The sequence below is a fragment of the Copidosoma floridanum genome, unplaced genomic scaffold (assembly GCF_036245765.1).
Source record: "Copidosoma floridanum isolate Cflo_tuat_1 unplaced genomic scaffold, Cflo_Japanese_pri ptg000026l, whole genome shotgun sequence".
Classification (NCBI taxonomy): Eukaryota; Metazoa; Arthropoda; class Insecta; order Hymenoptera; family Encyrtidae; genus Copidosoma; species Copidosoma floridanum.
Genome location: NW_028321903.1, coordinates 9,128,860 through 9,152,080, shown reverse-complemented (window position 1 = coordinate 9,152,080; position 23,221 = coordinate 9,128,860). Strand labels below are relative to the sequence as shown.

Genomic DNA, 23,221 nt, shown 5'->3' with positions numbered 1-23,221 from the left:
TCTCTCAGAAAACTTAATTCGAAAGCTGAATCACGAATATTTATATTTTTCATTACTTTTTGAAAAGCTTCGCTAATAACTTGAGGAGTACAATGGAGAGGTCTCCCTGTCTTATTTTTTGATTCCTTTGGAATGTACAAATAACTTTTCAAACATGCATCATGGTATCGAAATCCACGGGCTAGAAGATTTTCAGGAGTTTTACATGAGCCAATTTTTGTAAACACTTTATCCATTTTCCAACGAGCAACATTTAGAAATTTTTCTGCAGCTTTCGGTTCTGATATTACAGAAGTTTTAAAATCTTTATTTCTACTACGCTTATCACAAATTACACACATACTATTATCATAGTTTAATATTACAGAACGCGTTACCTTTGGAGGATCTGATAAATTTGACAAAGGCGATTCAACTTCGGATTCAACATCGCCTTGAGTATCTTGAAAAACATCGGTCCGATTTTCCTTTCTTGAGTTGCTAATTTCGATTTGTCTAATTTTTTCTTCGCTTGTGTAAGACGCAAAACATGTTCAATGCCATGAAAATCGTTGTTTGTCAAGATTTTCATCATACAAATCTGTAAATCGTTGGCTAACATTGTCTTCTCGACGTACACATGCGCGTTTTAAAGTTCGATACGTATCTGCTCGTGGGTTTTGCACGGTATTTTTTTTTTCATCACAAACAATACACAACAAATCATCGTTTGAACACTTTCTTTTCAGTGGAATAATCTTAGACATCTTATGTGATCATCACTTACTTAAAACTGATACACAAATGATAAAGTTGTAACTCTACACTGTTTTTCGATAATAAAATCTCTCATTCATAGAACAATTACGAACTTTATACAGTCTAATACTTTCGAATACTACAGTGAAACTGACAAAAAAATATAAGCATAATACTTTCTTGCCCAAACAAGTTACGTCGCAATTTACTATAGAACTTGCCCGCAACGCGCGAGTGTAAGCATAACCATACATATAGATATATACGTGGTAAAGAGCGCCTTGCTGGTGCACGCGGAAACGACTTTTATTTCTTCAAATCAAAAAAACAAGGGCTTAAACTGAAAAACAAGGAAATATACTCTCAGGACATTGTTGAATACGTATCAAGATATTTTTTCAAATCAAAGTATTTTTTAAAATTTTTTCCATATAAATAAATTGATATTTTCATATAGTTTTTAAGCGCTGAAAATAGCCAATTTCGCCTATTTTGAATTTTCAAGAATTTTTTACTCGAAAACTGTGGGGTTTAGGTACATATATTCCAGTTAGTTTTTTGTTCCAAATGAGCCAAACAATATGAAAATATTTTTTTTAAACGAAAAAAACCACTTTGACAAAATTGTTGATAAAAAAATTGTTTAAGCAAATTGTTACCACATTTTGATCTGGCAACATGCACTTTTAGGTACAGTGGCACATTCCGAACGAGATGGCATCAAAAATTTTCATCCGAATAATTTTCCCCGGTGAATGTCTGATCGGCCCCGGACTATGAAGGATAATATATAACGAGGATACAGGTATTATGAATTAAACCTCATCTTTTTAATGCTGTCTTATAAAAGGGGGTTGCTCGACTCGAAATTTAGATAATTGCAGTATGGGTGTGTGGAAAAATTAAACCACAGCTGGATGACTGTTCAGCATACATTTTTAGCTATTACGATTAAAGGTACAAATAAGATATTTCTTTTAATTACTGGTCAGCCTTGCAAAACTTTACAATTAAAATCTAGAAAAGGTTCTTTTTTTCTCGTTTAGCACAACATATTTATCAAATTATACTCATAGTATTGTACTGCCTAGTACTCATACCTTCAAAAAAAATTAAACTAAGTAATTTCTACTTTTGATTAGTATTCTATGCAAACATTCCATCAAATACGTTTATGCCATGTCAAGTTCACTAGCAAATAAAAATATTAGGAAATTGTAATGATTTGTTTACGTGTTGTTTCAGTAAGAGGTAAAACTGTCTTAGTCTGATTTAGTTAAAGTAAAAGTACTAAACAGTACACTACTACCAGTGATATGCAATTAATATAAAAAAATTTTATGTTGTCTGCATTTTGATTTTTACTTTTCAAGGCTAACAATAAATTCAGAGAACACAATATGTTATGACTATAAAAAAACGTAATAATTCTTTTTTTTAGTGTTTATTTACCATACGTCAAACTAAACAGACCTTTTATTTTAGGAAAAAAAAGTTTTATAAACCTTGGTTATACGTAAAACTGTCTAGAGTTACCTTAACATTATGGTTTTGTGATGATTTTTTCGTAAAAACTCTTGACGTGGTTAATGTACAATATTTGTTTAGAAATTTTAAAACATAAAATAATGTATAATAAGTAATTTAAGTTAATCGAGATTTCAGTGATTGATATCCTTTCACCTACCTGCTGAAACTTTACAAACAATAACTAGTGAAGAACGTTTCTATTTAAACTACATATTATATCTTAAAAGTTTTGAAATAAAAGAAGCAATTTAAAATCTCATACTAACAGTTAAAAGCATATTTATATTTTGATACTTGGAGCTCACAAGAAAACGCCTACGTCAGCAATGAGACAGCAAACCTTAAATGCTTATATCACTACAAACAACAAGTCCTTATTTTAGTACAAAAGGCAGCAAGCACTCTAGTAGCAACTGCTTTTGGCTGCTGGTATGAGCTCATGTATGCACATGTCTGACTTTCTCATCCTTGTACTTTTTGTTGAGGCCCATAGTAAAGGCCCCACTGACATTGCAATCATCCTTGTCTTACCCATTTGGTGTGCTGCTGCCAGCCAAAGCAAGGGGGCCTCTCCTGGCCTCCTCGATCTATTCAGTGCATCACGTAACTTTGCCACAGTATCAGCTACCGTCCTTGCAGTGATCCTCTCTATTTGTCTCTCAGCTGCATTGTTAAGCCTTAGACATCTGCAGATTCTGGCACACTGTTCAATCCTCTTAAAACTCGGTTGTGTGCTGATCGTGTAGCTCTAAGAAATATTGTGACTCACTGCCATCGCTAAGATAAAAGATATAGTTTAAGTGCGCACCAAGTGATTAGAGAGCAACAGTTGTTTGTTACTGACAACTAGACAACTGTACATTGGTCAACCACAGCAATCTAATAATTAAGTTTGCAGATTCAAAAACGACAGCTGACTTACGCCAGACTCTGTATGAAGTGCTAGCGCAAGTGCACGTGCATCAAAGAGCTTAGGATCGAGAGAAGAAGGGGCGATAATACAAGTGGCGTAAAAGCGTAATAGCAAGGTTAAACGTCATGGGTGCCCCTGAACACCGAACAGCATTGGTCCTCTTCACTGTTACAGTGTGGGTGTTACAGATACTCAGCGTTTCTGATGCAAATGGTAAGCTAACATATCTACCAGATTTTTCTTGTCTACTATTTATAGACGGCGTGCTTTGTTCGTCCTTGCTTTGTTATATAAAAACTAACAAGTTAAGTATCCAACCGCCTACGAATTTCTTTCTGCATTCCTTGAATTCTATTTTCATACAAATTGCCATAATCGTATGACAATGAATGCAAGAGAACTTTAAATTCTTACGAAAAAACATTTTTACATTTTCGTACTACCTTAAAAATAAGAAACTAAACTTTAACATGCGACTTGATATAATACATTGACTTGCGATAAGGACAAAAATGCGAATGAGTTATCCAAGTCAGGCACAGCTGCACCAATTTCGTAGGATGCTAATAAAGTGTCTGAGTATTAGGTCTCGTGACATATTCTGCCAAGGAACATCACATTCTGTTATCTTTGCTATTGAGCACTTTTCTTTACTAAAAAAATATATTCTATTGGGGAGCAGGGTTACAGTCTGTTTGCAAGTTTCTCCCTTTGAATTACGAACTGCTCATAGAAGAGTGTATTGATGAGTAGGCATATTACATTCTACAAAAGGATGTAACATTATCTGATGAATGATAAGCTTCTTACATACCCTGCACGCTCCAGCATACTGAGATCTTTGTCAAAAATAATTGTTTCATTAAACGTTTACATTTTAGAGTGCCAAAAAGTCAAAATTTCAAGTTTACAAAAAAAAAAAAAAAAATTGTTTTAATGCGATTTTATACCCATGATATCACATAAAATTTTTTTAAATTTGTTATGAGAACTATGTATTACTACAGTTACTAATTCATGACAGTTGTAAATAATTAAAATAAAACGTTCTAGGACTGCAAATTCTTATTAAAATATTCTTAACACATGTAAAACGTTATATGCTGATAAAGATGCTTTTTTGCTAGAATTCTTCTCCAATGACAATTTTGTCAGGGTCTTGTAATTTGAAATTCAATAGAACATAATGAAACATATCATCAAAGAAGCTTTTTTCTTGAGTTCCAAAATTCAAACCTTATATCTATATACATTCGTTGGTATCAAGAGTATGCGTACATTTAGCAAAAGATTTTATTCAACTTTATTACAAAAATTATACTTTACAGTAAGATTTAAAAACACCATAAAATACTCTTGCCCACAACTGTATGTTTAAGAGAGGTTTTTTAAAGCTTTTTTGATGTAAAGAGTAGTAATAAAAAACAACAATTAGAGAACAAATTTTAGTGCTTCAGAAAAGTAAAATTAAAAAAAAGTTTCCATTATTTTGTCGATAAAATCAAGTCAGGTTACAGAGCTATTACGGTAATTTATTTATGTTATGGCCAGTATTTCAACGACTACTGATTTGTGAATCTTGATACTTAAGGTTGAAGTTGATATAAAAATTACAGTTGATTTGAATATTACTTGAACAAGAATACAAGATATTTTATAGCATGTTATATCATATAAAATATAATATAATAAGAAGTTACGTAGCATATGTTTAAAAAATTTTTTTTTAAATGACCGAAAACTACAAATGATTTAAACTAATAAGAACTCCAGTAAAATTTATAGTAGGAGTTTTGCCTTACATGCAGCGATCTCAAACGTAACATTGCATTAGCACAAAGTTGGTTGCTAACTTCAAAATTTGTGGTCATATAATATATATAGTTGCTAACTATTAAAAATAGTAAGTACTACGAAACTGTCTTGAACAGTTTTTTGACAAAATAAACAGAAAATGAAAAATGCAAAAATGTTCGAATTTTTTCACATTCTGTTTATTTTATTAAGAACTGTTCAAGACAATTTCGTAGCAATTATTATTTTTAATTGTTGACAACTATATATATGACCAGAAATTTTAAAGTAAGCAACCAACTGTAAGCTAAAGCAAACTTATGCATGACAGTATAAGGCTGCGCTTACATGCAATCTTACTGACTTAAGATTGGAAGACCCCGGCAAAATTTATATTTACTTTGATTTTAAGAATCTCTAAATAATGTGTTAAACTAAGAAAAAAAATTATGAACATACATTTTAGTAAAGAAGCATTGTTACAATATATTGTGTTTGTAATATAATTGTAAAGTAACAATTTACAATCATGATACATCGAAGACGATGGTCGTTAAGTTGGATCACTCATATAATCTTACAGATGTCACAACATTTAATGTTGATAAAAAGTTTTCTCTTGCCTATTTTTTCTTTAATAACAACAAATGCAATAATTCTATAACAATAAATTAATTTTTTTAATAGATTAGATTACTAATTTGAAAAGCTAATATTTAAACGCAATTTGAACTTTGCCAGGGCCTTCTAATCTTAAGTACATAATATTGCATATAAGCGCAGCCTAAGCTTATATTCACATGGAGCGCAATAGAGCAAGCAGGATAGGAATTCCTCCATAAGCGGCTGTGTTAAGTCTATTGCGCTGCAGGATAGCCCTATTGCGCGGCGCAATAGACTTAACACAGCCGTTTATGGAGACATTCTTATCCTGCTTGCTCTATTGCGCTCCATGAGACTGCAGCCTAAGATACGTTTAGTTTTTACTTTTAAGATCGCTGCATATAAGGCAAAACTCCTACTATAAATTTTACTGGAGTTCTTATTAGTTTAAATCATTTGTAGTTTTCTGTCATTTCAAAAAAATTTTTTTAAACATATGCTACGTAACTTCTTATTATATTATATTTTATATGATATTACATGCTATAAAATATCTTGTACTCTTGTTCAAGTAATACTTAAATCAACTGTAATTTTTATATTAACTTTAACCTCAAGTATCAAAATTCACAAATCAGTAGTCGTTGAGATACTGGCCATAACATAAATAAATTACCATAGTAATAATAGCTCTGTAACCTGACTTGATTTTATTGACAAAATAATGGAAGCTTTTTTTAATTTTACTTTTCTGAAGCACTAAAATTTGTTCTCTAATTGTTGTTTTTTATTAATACTCTTTACATCGAAAAAGCTTAAAAAAATCTATCTTAAACATACAGTTGTGGGCAAGAATATTTTAAGGAGCTTTTAAATCTTACTGTAAAGTATAATTTTTGTAATAAAGTTGAATTAAATCTTGTGCTGAATGTACGCATACTCTTGATACCAACGAATATATATATAAGGTTTGAATTTTTGAACTCAAGAAAAAAGCTTCTTTGATGATATGTTTCATTATGTTTTATTAAATTTCAAATTTACAAGACCATGACAAAATTGTCATTGGAGAAGCATTCTAGCAACAAAGCATCTTTATTAGCATATAACGTTTTACATGTGTTGTGAATATTTTAATAAGAATTTGCAGTCCTAGAACGTTTTATTTTAATTATTTACAACTAGGGCAAGAGTATTTTGAGGTGTTCTTAAATCTTACTGTAAAGTATAATTTTTGTAATAAAGTTGAATAAAATCTTTTGCTGAATGTACGCATACTCTTGATACCAACGAATGTATATATAAGGTTTGAATTTTTGAACTCAAGAAAAAAGCTTCTTTGATGATATGTTTCATTATGTTCTATTAAATTTTAAATTACAAGACCCTGACAAAATTGTCATTGGAGAAGAATTCTAGCAACAAAGCATCTTTATCAGCATATAACGTTTTACATGTGTTGAGAATATTTTAATAAGAATTTGCAGTCCTAGAACGTTTTATTTTAATTATTTACAACTGTCATGAATTAGTAACTGTAGTAATACATAGTTCTCATAACAAATTTAAAAAAATTTTATGTGATATTATGGGTATAAAATCGCATTAAAACAATTTTTTTTTTTTTTGTAAACTTGAAATTTTGACTTTTTGGCACTCTAAAATGTAAACGTTTAATGAAACAATTATTTTTGACAAAGATCTCAGTATGCTGGAGCGTGCAGGGTATGTAAGAAGCTTATCATTCATCAGATAATTTTACATCCTTCTGTAGAATATAATATGCCTACTCATCAATACACTCTTCTATGAGCAGTTCGTAATTCAAAGGGAGAAACTTGCAAACAGACTGTAACCCTGCTTCCCAATAGCTTATATTTTTTTAGTAGAGAAAAGTGCTCAACAGCAAAGATAACAGAATGTGATGTTCCTTGGCAGAATATGTCACGGGACCTATAATACTCAGACACTTTATTAGCATCCTACGAAATTGGTGCAGCTGGGGCCCTATCCTCTAAGCGTGTCAGCATAACACAGAGATATCGTGATATAGAAAACGAAAACACATACAAAGCGTACTATCTTTTCCAAAAATACACTGCAACAAGCCCATTTCACAATTAAGTAGCAGGTAACAGCGGGTTAATTTAATTAGTGATTACAAATTTATACGTATATTTTAAAAAACTCAAAATTAACCATCACAAAGTGTATTATTTTCTATGTATCCATCGTTTGCAATTGTACAGTATGCTTCTGACAAATGTGAATCTTTTCTGTTAAGTACTTATTAATGCACGAAAATATAAACAATAATCATAACAGAAAATAGCTAATTAAGCACGTAAAAATAAACATTGAAAATTGTCATTAAAACTATGTGCATATAAAAACTGTATAGTTAAGGTTATGGATCAGAAACTTACCAGACGATAGATTAGACCTTAGTAATTTTGTTTTGTTATTTTTACTAAAATAATATATTAATAGTACTATTACACTAAAAAATAACATTTTGTGGACAAGGCTGATTTCTGTTTCAAAATTTAACAATTTAATCACCAACACAGTGTATGATATTACAGAATATTGTAACTATCTTATAATTTTTTCGCATGGCATTATGCATTGTGAATATTTTCTAAATTCATATCTTATTTACATATGCAGCCAAATGTTATATTATCTGTCAAACTGACTCAAATGTATTTATTACTACTATTCGATCATTAAATACAGAACCAAGTACCTTAAAAAATTGTTATGATTCAACATCTCATCTGATCAGATAATTAATATTAATAGTAACTCGGAGATAAGTTTGTGAACTCACGAACTCTTGCAATAAGTTTATCATAATAAAATATTTCAAGAACTTTTCATCCAATTCCATTTAAAATTAAAACAGCCTTGTAAAAGTATAAAATTTTTTTATTAAAATAGTTAATTAATAATTATTGATATACAAATTAGAAATTGCAATGTACGGTGTTATGACTAATGCATGTACAGAAAATATGATACTAACAGCTTCAAAAAATAGCCTTTTTTGTAAATTGTACGGAAGATACTGCAAATCAACGGCCCCTTATGGCCAACGATTATTTTAAGGCATGAGGAACGCACGGTACTTTTCAGCATAATTATATTTTATAATTCTTGCAGTTTATTATTTGACCAAGGAAACTGTACAGATTTCAAACAAATATGTTTTTTAAAAGAAGATTTTTGTTCTGAAGTGTCAGGAATAGATGTCAAATTTCTAACCGAAAACGTTTTACATTACAAGGGAACACATTACGGTGTTCCATTTAGTAAGTCTGGAGCGAGGCCGAGATGGGGGGCTGCTAGTTTATAAATATGCCTAACTAAAAACGTTTCCTAGAAAAATGTAGTAGAAGGGTTTTTAATGGGGTACGCTTTTTTCTCAATTTTCTTTATTATGTACAAGACTTTGGAAAGCGATGCGCAAGCTACTTACACACTCATCAAACAATTTTTAATTCACTTTTACTCAAAAATTGATTAGTCATGTTTAATTATTGATTTTCTTAATGTCTGAGTCAAAGGCACTTTGGAAATTGTTAGAATCTCTAATTTTATTAGTCACATCATGTTGACACTAAAGCTGTGTCAGATCATTTATTCTGAATAATTATTTTATTAAACAACACATATCAACAGGTAAATTACTTAATTTTATGACTGTGCTTTTTACTCATGACAAACAGTCAAAGAAAAAAGGAAAAAGGTTATGTTTAATCGTTTGTCCTCTCACTTTTTATTTTTTTCTCAAGCTCCAAATTAAGTTGTCAAATGTAAGTTTGATTATTTAAAATAATAATAGTAATACTTTTTTTAAAATAAAATAGCTATTTATTTTTTGGTGTGGTCTACTAATTATATAACTACAACGATTAACTTGTTAATCTAAAAAACTGTAATCATCTTTGCATTACGCAATATTGATCATTTATCATTTATATTTATTAAAAAATCGAGAACTTTTTACAATTCATCCGTGTTAACCCACTTTTAAGACCCTATAATAATTATTTAATTAATTGCTAATAATAAAGATGATAAAGAATAACTGTTTTTGATAGAAACCTGAAGGCTTAAGATACAAGGATGCAGGAAGTAACACAATAAAAGATTAAATTGATCATATGCGAAATACTTAGCTTACATATACTTAAAGTTGACATCGCGTAAGTATCTACTTTAGCAATGCTACGAATTATTTATCAAGTTATCTTTTTTATTTATAGGCATATACACCACGTGTTATATATTTTGTATTAATGATAGTTTACGAGGTAACCTCATTACAAGGGTTACCAACCCCCCACCCTACTTCCTCGAGGCACCATTAAGTATTACTGTTCTGACTACATGGTACGCATCACAACACCTTGGACCCCGGTACCGTTGTTCTTTACCATCATCATTGCACGATTATCATTTAACTAGCAACAGGAGCTACTTTACTACAGTGATTACAACATGTGAAAAAAATCTCAAACGTAACTCTGAAAAAGTGTCGGAGCAAGGTCCCAAACAAGCGCTGTATCACTTAGCAACTAAAAGCTCTCACCGCAAAGCGCAGTATGCTGGAACCTAAGCTTTTTGGACCATAATTTCTATTGAAGCTGTATAATAGGATTAATAAGACTAAATTCAACCAAAATATATGTGGCATACCGACAAAAAAAATTTTTTTTACTATTTGAAAATTCAAGTATGCGAATCTGAAGTAAATAGTACCATGGTGGTTAAAGCTTTGTCTTTTTCTCAAACTCATCTCGTAGTGCTCCCGTACAACTTTATTTGGACCATCAAAAAGAATTCTTTTAGAGTTAAATAAAAAAAGGGGCTGAACTAGCGTTACGGGCTCGTGTCCCACTCGTAAATTTAGAGTTTTGATGACCCCTGAAATAAAGTTTTTGATTCTTCTATGGTGTCGTATCCTAAAGTTTTTAACGTAAACAACGTTCTTATACACAAGAGACAGCAAAAAAATGTATCCGTGACTTGAACGCTGTTTAAGTTGAGGGACCGGAATCTTATGAATTTAACATTTCATCGAAGAATGCTCTCACAATCGCACACAATTAAATTTAGACATTCCAACTAAGACATTTTGTATTTCACAATGGTCATTAATATTGCAAAAACTTTTTCTAATTTAGAAATTTTAGTCGCCAGTTCTACAAGCTCACAAGTTTAGAGATTCTGTCATTTCTGTCTTTCCAAAATAAAAACTAAGACCCCATAACGCTAAAAATGGCTTATTGACTCAAAAGGTGCTCTGTTAAAATAAAGCTGTATTGTCAAGGATATCAGTGCAAGAATAAAGCTTTATTTCTATTTGGTGCGTTACAATCTCGATTTTTCAACAAACTTATTGGAGCCCGTAACGCTGTATTTTTCGCTAAGAACTCATAACGCGGTCCTGTAACTATACAAAATGCATTTTATCTTTATTTAATGCTGGATTATCGACTAGGATAGCCATTTTTATATTTATGTTCATAGTAACTACATGATTCAAACGGAGAATAAAGTTGTATTATTATTGATAACACCTTTATCTTGTACATTATAAGATTTAGTGAAAGCCTGTAACGCTTCAAATTCTTAGAAATAAAGTAACAAAGTCGTAAAAAATTTTTCTCATTCCAATCGAGCATGGCTTATAAAGTTTCATCTTATTAGGGTCACGAACAAAACGGAAAATACATTTTTACAGTTAAAGATCTATTTTCAGCAATTGTCCATTCTTGCTCTGAAGATATTGTATGCTGGTTTTAGTAGAATGATCCAAGTTCGTTAACAAGTTATTCGACGGTGATCAAGTTAAATCCAGAGTAGTAGTCTGAATTAAATCGTTTATTTTTCTATTTTTCGGGTATGTTAGCAACGTAAGACGTTTAAATATTCTTTAAAAATTTGAGTAAACTATTTAGTTAAAATTTTTAAATGTTATTAAATGTGTAATTTGAATTATCTCATGATAATTTCAAAAACTTTTCCAAGCTTTAATCATAGATATAACATTATTTTTCGAAAATCGTAGCCTTGAGTGACGTATTAGAATTTTATTTTAAGTACATATTTTGAGTATCTTTCACCTTTCTTCAACAAATGTTAGAATCAAGCTTAAAATCTTTTTTAACAAAAATAAAGTTACCATATTAATTTTACTTAAACTTTTTTGACATCATTCCTGTAACTACAACTTTCAAAAATCTTCTTCGTCTTGTATGAATACTGTCATACATCTCTAATACACAAAGTATGCATTTTATTAAACTTCTGTGTAAGGTTAAGATTGATTTGCTTTCTATTTGATTATAAATTATATCTATAAATTAAGAATGATTTGCTTTCTATTTGTCTAAGAATATAGTTTTATTAAACAGCAATTAACTCCTAAGACTATAAAGCTTAATTTAAAGTTTCTGTATATTTCTAAAAAGATGTCTCAGTTACTATCCTTTCTAAGAAGGATTTTTTTTATTATTCCATTTTTGTTGAAAATATTGATTTACAACATCACTTGTATCATTTGTAAATAGAGCTAGCATGTCTGCATTGCAAAAGAATTGCTCATTGTTACATCCAAAGATATTGATAAAAATAAGAATACAAGTGTTTTTTTGTTCGTTTTAAGATATATTACTGACCAAACTGTGTATGGGTTCAAATGTTCTTTTATTTTTGTCAATTTTAATTTTTAGTATACAACTTAAACTTAGTATCTTGGGCTTCAGCTATCTATTTTTATTACGTTTCATTGCCGTGTTCAAAGATATTAACTAGAAGTACCTCTTTTATCTTCTTAGATAATACCTTAGTTAAAAACTCTTTTGCCTTTATAAAGGAAAAATTTTTTTAACCATGCGCAAGACCCTTAACTTCTCCCCCCTAGCTGCCGTTTCACAGTTGACTACAATCGCATGGCTCTGTATTTTTTTCTTGGCACTTGATAGAGGTACTTTGTAAGATGCTGACTTCCATTATCATTTATAAATATGTAAAATTCAGGTCATCAGAGAAGCCTGCATTCCATGGGGTGGCCAAACCGCAATTCATCTTGGACAAATAGTAGCACCTCTATGATGGTAAGGACTCTCCTAAAGTATCTTTTTGTCTGTTACTTATGACAGGTAGGTGCACGTGTTTAAGCCCTTAACATGTGTAAGGATACCGTGACTAGTTCCTAGTTTTGAGCCTTAACACGTTTGATAATTGCTCCTTGGCCTTGAGCCTTGAATGGTTGAAAAGGTCATGACTGATCTGTGGTCTTGAGTCCTCATCCATCAATATTATTATGGCTTATATTATGACTGCTCCATAGCCCTAAGCCCTAGATTGTTAAAATTGTGATGAGTGCCAAAAATTTGTCACAAGTTCTTACATAAGTTTTTATGTAATTTCTTATGTAATTTCTAATGTAATTTCTTATGTCAGTTCTTATGTTAGTTCTTACATAGGTTCTCACATAAGTTCTTTTAACAGAACTTGCGTCAGAATTTGTACACTAACTTACATTTGCTTATCAACCAAGAACTTACATAAGATCTTATGTAATTTCTTATGTAAGTTCTCACGTAAGTTCTTATAAGAGTTCGTGTGTCAGTCGTTTAAACGTATTCAATTACTATGTAGATACATGGTAAATTTTAAGAATTTTTCTGCATACAAGCTGTTGAAATAGCAAATATAAATTAGTAAATAAAAAAAAAAACATCTCTTATCTCCACTAAGGGGATTTGAACCTGGTACGGAGAATCCCTAGTCAAGTGTCTTACCCACTTGGCCAGAGTGGATTCGATACATAGGAAAGAATTGACGTCCTCATTAGGTACTTCTAAAGCTGTTTATTTTTTTATTTTGTGGATAACATTTACCACCTTGGTTACCTCACTGGTTAATAAACATTTTATAAATGTACATATAACATTGTTTTGAGTCTGATAATGCTTTTCTCGATAATAAGTCTCGTAGTTAATTTCACAGCTTCTTTTTGTTCACGGATTTTATTTGAACTTTACTTATACTTTTATTCTAGTGAAAAACAATCTATGTTTAAATGTGTAATAAATTTATTGTTATTGCTACAACAAAGATGAGGATTGTTTTTTTCTCTTAAAACTTACAAACCGGTATTGAAAACCAGCAGCAAAAATAATTTATCACTTATTTATATATTATTAAAAAAATTATATAAATTCTGAAAGTATCAGTTACTACATGAAATAAAGTTTTTAAAAATAGTATTAGATAAGTAAGAAGTGCAAAAATACGTTTCTTAACTAGTATCAAAGATTGTGAAAATGTAAAAAGCAATAACTTGAAGACTTAATAACATCGATGTTAGTATCAGATGTACCTTATCAGGACGTCAATTCTTTCCCATGTATCGAATCCACTCTGGCCAAGTGGGTAAGACACTTGACTACGGATTCTCTGTACCAGGTTCAAATCCCTTTAGCGGAGGTAAGAGATGTTTTTTTCTTGTATTTACTAATCTATATTAGCTATTCCAACAGCTTTTATGCAGAAAAATTCTTAAAATTTACCATGTATGTATCTACATAGTAATTGAATACGTTTAAACGTCTGACACACGAACTCTTATAAGAACTTACATGAGAACTTACATAAAAAATTACATAAGATCTTATGTAAGTTCTTGGTTGATAAGCAAATGAAAGTTCGTGTACAAGTTCTGACACCAGTTCTGTTAAAAGAACTTATATGAAAATCTAAGTAAAAACTAACATAAGAACTGACATAAGAAATTACATAAGAAATTACATAAAAAATTACATAAGAAATTACATAAAAACTTATTTAAGAACTTATGTAAGACCTTATAACAATTTTTCAGCTGGGTGGTCTTTAGCCGTCAGTCTTTGATAAGAGTATAAATTTTCTCTTTAGGTAGAGTCAAACTTAATCGTTAAAGGAGTATGAGAGAAGTTTTATTTTCTCCGTTGCAGACGAAATTGGTATTAAAATTCAAGAGCTTACTTTTTGTGCTTAAAACGCTTAAAGTTTAGAACTGAATGTAAAGTTACGTTAGAAACTGGCACTTTAGCTAAGTTAAAATATCAGTATTACTCCAAACATTTGAGGCATGTCAGAGATGAAGTCTGTTTACTGTGTCAAACTACTCAATTGTATCAAGAGTGTATGTATACTTTTTCTGACATTGGGTAAGTTACGGGCTCCTCATTGAAAAAAAGGATGGTGACTTACGGAGTAGTTAATTATATTTACTCAAGAATATATAATTAATTTGATCATTAAACCTTACAGAGACAGCATAAACAGTCAATAATGTCAAAAGTGCAAGCCAAACATTTGTTACAATTGTTTAACGAAAATTATTATGGACTGTCTAACATTATTAGTAGGTTAATTGAAAGTTCTTTTATTAAAAAGTACTTAGTCGTGGGGCTCATTAGATTTATAGTACTGCAATATAAATCTGATATGCTCTATGACCAAGTATTTGCCCATACGTTATACTGTAATGTCCCTTTTGATTTAATGGATCCTTGTAAATACTTATTAAGGTGTTTCATTTTGTTAACAGATGGTTTTAGCAAGCCATTTCAAGTCTTGGAAGTTTGACATTATTATAGATAAATCAAGTGTTGTGTGCCCGGCAAGTTCTCGGCAGTGTTAAGCTAGTGTAATCTATTGAGGTATAACCATTAAAAATCAATTATAGAAACCTGTATATACAGGATGATAGGTATCAGTGGCGTTTTCCGGGAACAGCGTGTGGAGCAATTTTTTCTAAAGTGAAACCCATTAGAACTAATTTTTTAGGGCAAATACCTTTCAATGGGAGGCGATTAAAAAAACCTTTCAAACTACCCCTAAATGGGGTTGGAAGGGTATATAGCACGCCCGCATAAACTCGTGACGTTGCCACTTTGTCATTGAGCTTATTTGGTAAGCAGTGAGAACTGTATACATGGGTACATCCATGTGCGCCCGCACGAGCTTCTGCTATACTATACTGTTGATAATTTGAAGGTTGAATGTTACAAGATAAATATTGTCTGCTTCTTATGCTGTCATGTTTTAAAGCTATGCATCAGATGTTATGGCATAAATATTTTAAGGATAACATGTCAAATAATGTAAGAACAAGAGTGTGATAGGATAAACGTAGCACCTACTAATAATCGCAAAAGTTATTAAAATTACATTGCAAGTATTATAGCGATAACATTTTAAATGTTATTATTTTAATTGAGTAGAAGTAACCCTTTTTAAATAAATAAACTCATATCTTATACATTTTATCACAAACAGAAGTTTTATAATCTGATCAAGTCGAGACTAATACAAATTTTAAGATAATTAGTAAAAGTAAACACACATCGTCATGTACATGTGTACTTATGCATATTAATATTTGTTTGTCCACGCACTTTCTGTCTTACTCATTCTTATCTTTATTATACTTACAGACTTATAATTAGTGCTACCTCGAATTAAATTGAAAGACTAAATCGGTTAGGAATTTTTCGCTCTACACGATAGTATTTTTATTTTCATCCTATCTCTTACCATTAACAAGATATTACCAAAATCATTTTTATACGCTTTTTTGACGGTGTTAATGAATTTCAATTTTTCAACTGTTTTTCTTGTAATCTACGAGTTGTATCCGGATATCCGGAAGGACCGGAAGTACGAGTCCCGTTAGATGGTGCTGATGCCGGTCTCAAAGTTATACCAAACAAAGCAGACGACAGTAGTGTTACACTACTACCAGTGTATGTACATACACTGTAGTGTTACACTACTACCAGTGTACATACACTGTAGTGTACTACCACCACAGTGTACTGTTTTTGAAATAAACAAAACACATATTATATAAAAAATTACTGTTCTCGTCTGCGGTGCTAAATATTTTAGACGATTGCAAACACAGAGCACAGTATTTACGTAATCCCGTTTTAGAGTTTTTATTACGACCATATAGTAAAACATGATTTAAATTTAAAATTATGCTTCCTTCTTCAAAAGGCCTTACTCCACCATTAACATATTTTGTTTACTTATATATTTTTATTTGCAGGACACGAAATTTTGGTAAACATTAACAATAATATAATATTAATGTACCAACATTGTAAACAAGTTTTGTACTTGCTGCTCTGTTTCACGTGGTCTTAGTATAACTTTGAGATCAGCATCAGCGCCATCTAATGGGGCTCGTACTTCCGGATTGCATGTAGCAATTGTAGCATCAAGTGACCCTTTCGATGTCACTTGTGAGGTTTAACGAATTTTCCCGAATAGAAATGTGCCGTAGCTTGCCTGACTGCCTGTGCAGGTCCTGCACAGGCAAGATAGGCATTTTCTGCATATGTGAGTTCAGGATGTGCACAGTTCCTGTACAGGTCTGGTGCTCTTGTCTGAACTGACATCAACTGTGTGCTACTACAGTACAGTCTTAACCTTTTTTTCGATTAATCTAAAATGGAGCAAAACCATTATTCTCGACGAAAGATGCGAAATTAATATAGAATGCAAATTATTCGTAAAAGAAAAATTGCGGAAAAAAGAAAACCAAACGGATTTAACGAAAATAATGAAAAAAAGCTAAACTGACTTATAATATTAGTGATAACTCAGCTGTACAGTATGATAAACAAGAAATTCAGAGCGATATTCAGCAAGAAATTTTTAAAGAATTAAACACAACGAATGACAGAGTAAGGAAAAAAAAAAAAAAAAACAAGTGTTAATATTGATGAAGTACGTGATTTGTGTGTACAACTTCGGAAATGGAAAAGAGAGTGTTTAATTGCAAATAGCCACATGGATAAACTTTAAAAAATATTGCAATATAACATTCCCAGCTTACCTGTTTCCCATAAAACTTAACTAAAATCAACTTCTCTGTTTAAAAACTTTTTTTATGCAACATAACCTTACTATTTAATTGCGTAAAAGTCAGTTCAGGACTAGATTGTATTTATCCCGGTTGCCTTAGCTAAGGCTGCCTGTGCAGGAGCCTGAGCAGGTCCTGTCACATCGTTGGATAAAATTCCATTTATGCCTGAGCAGGTCCTGCGCAGGCAGCTCAGGCACCTGTCCAGGATCTGTTCAGTGCCTGAACTCAATTTCTGGTCGGGTTATATAGAAAACTGAGTGTTGAATAAGTAAGTTTTCTACGCGTAGAAAACACGTCAAATACTTTAAATACTGCAGAAAATTTTAAAACTTTTCTACATAGTAATCGACATAGAGTTCTCGACACACATAAATTTGATTTCAAGTAAACCGTAAATTTAGTGTACTGTAAACTTCATTAGAGAGTGTAAGATATGTACTTTCGTTGTTGAATTAAACCTTACGTGCTTTACAAGTGTATGTCTCACCTCCTTCGATTGATTTTCCATTGTAGTTTAAAAATATTTACATACTCAACGATGAATATTAGTTATCACACAATAGATGGACTTATAATTTTATACATAGTTTGAAAGAGAAGCTTCACGTACATTCTTATATCGTGTTGATTTTTACAAAAAATTTACTCAGTTTTCTACGTTTCTTACGTTGTCTACGACTTTCTAACGTTTTTGATAGTTTCTTACAAATGTACAATAAAATACTGGAAATTTTGTAGTAAACCCATCCCTGGATAGTATCATTAATAGATTTGAAAGAAACTGCCTAAAACATAGATAAGTTGTAGAAACCGTAGAAAACGTAGAAAACTTAATAAAATGTTTTGTAAACTTACTAATATATTAATGAATGTAAAGCTTCTCTTTTGAACTGTGTAATAAATTATAAGTTAATTTATCGTGTTATAAATAATTTAAATCGTTGAGTACATGAATCTTTTTAAAGCACAAAAAAAAACAAATCAAAATAGGTTACGGTAAACACTTGTAAAGCACGTAAAATTCTATTCGACTACAAAAGTACGTACCTTACACTTTCTTATACAATTTACAGTAGACTACTAAATTAACAGTTTACTTAAAATGAGAGGTTATCAGAAATGTCACATACATGCGCTTACAGTGCTAAAAAAATATGAATTTAAAGCCCATGATAAATTATGTACTCGTGTTTTTCACTCCATGGAAGACTTTGAAACAGCACCACCAACGGAAAAAATGTTTTCATTTTTAATTTTCAAAATTCATGATTTTCATAAACATAGGGTAAGGTTTTTTTTAGTTGGTCAGTCGATCGGTCCGTCCAATTCCTCTAGAACGTAAATTTGTGTACATAATGAATATAGGTATACTTTTAAAAGAAATTGGACCAAACGATCGACCAACCGACTAAAACAAACGTACCCATTATATAATTGGAAGAAAAAAAACTTTTTATAAAAATACAACATGTCGATACTTAAATCAGCCACATCCATAAATCTTAACGTTTGAGTCAATTAAGTTTAAGTCTGTCAACAGGTAGACAAATATATTCAATTTTGCAAGCGAGTAAAAAATCTTTGCTTACAATTAACCTCAAAATTACAATACTACAGAAGCTTGAAACAGCAGAAAAAGCGTAATCTTGAGTACAACATAAAACCAATTAAAGGATACACAACATAATTATATGTCCAAAAAAAGCAGGAGACAAAAAACCGGTACACCCTGACAAACCAATTAATCCACCAAGTACATGAAAAGTACCAACCAAATGTCTACCAGAAACATGCCGAGTGCCCGGCAAGTTTCCAGCAAGTAACAGCCAAGTACTTGCAAAGTGTCAAACAAATAACCGCTAAGTACTTGCCAAGTATTCGTCAAGTCCATGGCAAGTACCCGCCAAGTGCCTGCTAAGTATCCGCCAAGTGCCCGGCAAGTTTCCAGCAAGTACTTGCCAAGTGACCTCCAAATAACTGCTAAGTGCCCAGCAAGTACCAACCAAGTGCCCGTCAAATGCCCAGCAAGATTCTGGCAAGTACCCACAAAATCCTGGAAAGTATCTGCCAAGTGCCTGGCAAGTATCTGTCAAGTATCCGACAAGTGCCAGCTAAGTAACCGCCAAGTATCTGTCAAGTGTCTGGTAAGTACCTACCAAGTGCCAGCTAAGTACCCACCAAGCACCCGCTAAGAACCTGCCAAGGGGCTGGAAAGTACCCACCAAGTTCCTACCAAGTATCCGCCAAGTGCCTGGCAAGTATCCACCAAGTGCCAAGAAAGTATCTGTTAAGTCCCTGCCAAGTGCCCGCTCAGTACCCACCAAGTGCATGGCAAGCACCCACAATGTCACCCGCACCAATCATCTTATAATTTGTGTTAGTCTTAACTTGATTAGATCATAAAACTTTTGTTTGTGATAAAATGTATGAGTAAAGATATGAGTTTATTTATTTAAAAAGAGATACTAATACTTAATTAAAGCTATCACATTTTAAATATTATTGTTATAATTTTTGCAATGTAATATTATCAACTGTTATGATTATTAGTTGGTACCACGTTTATCCTATGTATTCTTACTGTTTTATGATTTGACATGTTATTCTTGTAATATTCATGCCATTACATCTGAGGCATGGTTTAAAAACATGACAGCATAAGGAGCAGACAATATTTATCTTGTAACATCCAACCTTCAATGTATCAGCAGTATAGTATAGCAGACGCTCGTGCGTGCGCACATGGATACACCCACGTATACAGCTCTCACTGCTTACCAAATAAGCTCAATGACAATGTGGCAACGTCGCGAGTTCATGCGAACGTGCTATACCTTTCCAACCACATTTAGGGGTAGTTTGAAACGTTTTTTTAATCGCCTCCCATTTAAAAGCTAATTGCTCTAAAAATTAATTCTAACGGGGTTCGCTTCAGGAAAAATTGCTCTACACACTGTTCCCGGAAAATGCCACCAATACATATCATCCTGTATATCATTTAGCTAGCAAGTTGCTGAGCTTTGATTGGTAAAGATGCCAATCGTCTCTTTTATGATATAACATACTGTCAGCCTTTTCTCCCTCACTAGATGCCAAAATATGTAAGAGCTAAAAGCAAATGCTCATGGTGGGTGCACGGACGCCTCACTTGCATCATTCTTCCATCTTGTGTGCGAAAGAAAGTTCACGAAAAATCACTGTTTATTACGAAGACTAAAAGGTTACGTAATATCGTCCAGTGACTGCAGAATCGTTTTGCAGAGAAGACCAGAAACTCTAGCGCAAACAGCAACGAATCTTTTTAATTAATAAGCTAAATACTTTGCACAAATAAATACAATTTGAAGGTAGGTACACGAGAAAATATCTTTCTCTTTATTTAATATCTCCATGCCTAAGGTAAGATCACTGATCAGTTTTTTTTCTCTTGTTGCATCCCTACTCTTGTTTTAATGAATGAACAATAACAGGCTTTTTTCTTACTCATGAATATCATAAACAGCAAAATAGTTAAGATGATAATGTATATGAATGTGTACTCGTACATGTGTCAAAATGTCGGGCGTAACACATAAGGTATAGATAGGATGCACCTATTTCTACATATGCATAACGAGGTACCTGTTACTCCATAGTATAAGCTAACCTCTACATCATAATATTCTTAGCCGTCTATATAGTAGAATATTTCTTTTTTTGCTCAGTGAAACTAAACTTTACCACAAAGAAAAAAAACATGGAGATGAGTCCTCTAACGAAGAAACCTTTTGATTTTTTTTTCTGCAGTCTTTGGCGATAACCCAGAGGCTCCAAGAGTTTAGAGGTCAAACTACACGTACAGGCTCTAAGACACTGAAAACACGTACTGACAAAGTTTGTAAAAACCACGTACCTGTTGAGCTTCGAAAAAAACTGGCCAGCCTCACAGAGTTCCAGAGCAGAAGTGCGATATCAGGATACGTTCCAAGCCTATCAACAGCAGCTTGCTCATTTAGCTATCAGTGGCATAGTCAAAGCACTAAAAATTCTCCTCGAAGATGGCAAACTGGACAAGAATTGGATGTCTTAAAATCTATACAATGCGGGCATCCAATACTGGCTAAGCAAGTACGCAACCTGTATCAGATTTGAGCCAAAGATATTATCTTTGCCATGCCTAAAACTAGCCCTGAGTGGCAGCAGATCAATTAAGCTCCTGTTTGAGAATTACTTAGTCTAACAGATGAAGGAGTCACAGGCCTGCTCAAAGCTTTTTAGCATCTAAGACATGAGCGAATAGAGACTCTTTTTCTAGGAAAAGGCCTTTAAACTCCCTGAGCCTGCAGGAATCTGGTTAATCCCTGGAGTAAGCAAGTTACTCAGGAGCCCATACAGCCCCCCAGCAATTTAAGTATAACCAGCAGCAATCTCACTTGAGGAAGAAGGCTGGGAAAGGTACTTGCAAGACGTTGTAAGAGAAACTACCCCACACCAATCAATGAATGTAGGTGGAGTAAGAAGCATAATTGAGTACTTCGCAAAAAAATGGGCAGAATTATTCTTGGACAGGTGTTCTCGCAGGTGTACGTCTGGCTACAAGTCTAATTTTTTTGAATTGCCTTTTTCGTCACACCAGCTGTTGTTTAGTTTTAATAGTGACTTGGAGCAGTTTTAATTTAATGCTGGAAAATACAAAATTATTTTGGAAATTAAGATTAGCAAATGAAAGCTGGTCAGGGCCATTTATATCCCCATACTTTTTACACTATAAACACGACGACTTGTACATATTTATCTTCAATCTTGCCAGACTTAATAAATTGATCGCAAGAAACTACTTCAAACTAGAAGATCACAAGGCAGAACGCAAACTCTTCTTGCCCAACCAGTGGATGGGCACGTTTGACCTACAATATGCATACTTTTTGGTCCTCACTTACGCACCCCGCAGAGAATTACTGGTTTTCTTATGAAAAATGTTTCGGTTTCATCAGCTTTTTAAATTTAACTGCTTGCAGGCTGATACAGGCTGCATACGTGTTCGACCAGTATCGGATGTCCGTATCGTATAGGTTCAAGATTAACCCTTTACATTTTCACAAAACTTCTAAGGCCAGTATAAAAATTCTTAACGTAAAGGAGTCTTTACTCAGTCTTCTATTTTGACGATTTTAAGTGTGTGGGGAATGTCCTTGACAACTGCCAGCAAAATTCAATGAGACTGACATAATTTGTGCAAACGCTAATAATCAATTTCAGGCAGAGTGCACTGATGCAAATCATACCTTGTATTATCCTAGAAATACTTACTTACTCTTAAAAATCCACCTTTGAATTGTCACCAGAGAAAAAGTCATCAGTCAAGAATTAAAGTGTCGACTGTAGCATATCAGAAACTTAGTAAAAATACAAATGAACTTAAGTCGTAAAACGATACTTTCTACACGACCATGACCATTCTACGCTCAATTCACACAAAAGTAGACTGGTAGCTAGCTAGTATCAGACATAAAAAAGACCAGTGTGCTTATTAGGTACCCAAGTATAATGTTATACTTCTATCAAATTCTATGACAGACAATATTGTTATAAATATAAATATATTATTTATAAAACGATACTGTGTACGAAGGTAGTGCAATTATCCTTGGGATGAGTATACCTATGTTAATTGGTTGCAGTTTCCAGAAATATTTTAATATTTACTAAATAAATAATTATAAACT

At 32.3% G+C, this 23,221-nt stretch overlaps 1 protein-coding gene across 1 annotated transcript in view; it reads left to right on the top strand.

Moving 5' to 3' along the window:
• The first annotated feature begins 3,129 nt into the window (after nt 1-3,129).
• The window catches only part of qsm (Zona pelucida superfamily protein qsm), an 818,670-nt gene continuing 798,578 nt past the window's right edge, over nt 3,130-23,221 (top strand). Inside the window, exon 1 of the mRNA XM_089595600.1 lies at nt 3,130-3,394. Within this exon, the coding sequence (XP_089451726.1) occupies nt 3,307-3,394 (88 nt within the window). The 5' untranslated portion in view covers nt 3,130-3,306. The remainder of the gene's footprint in view (nt 3,395-23,221) is intronic.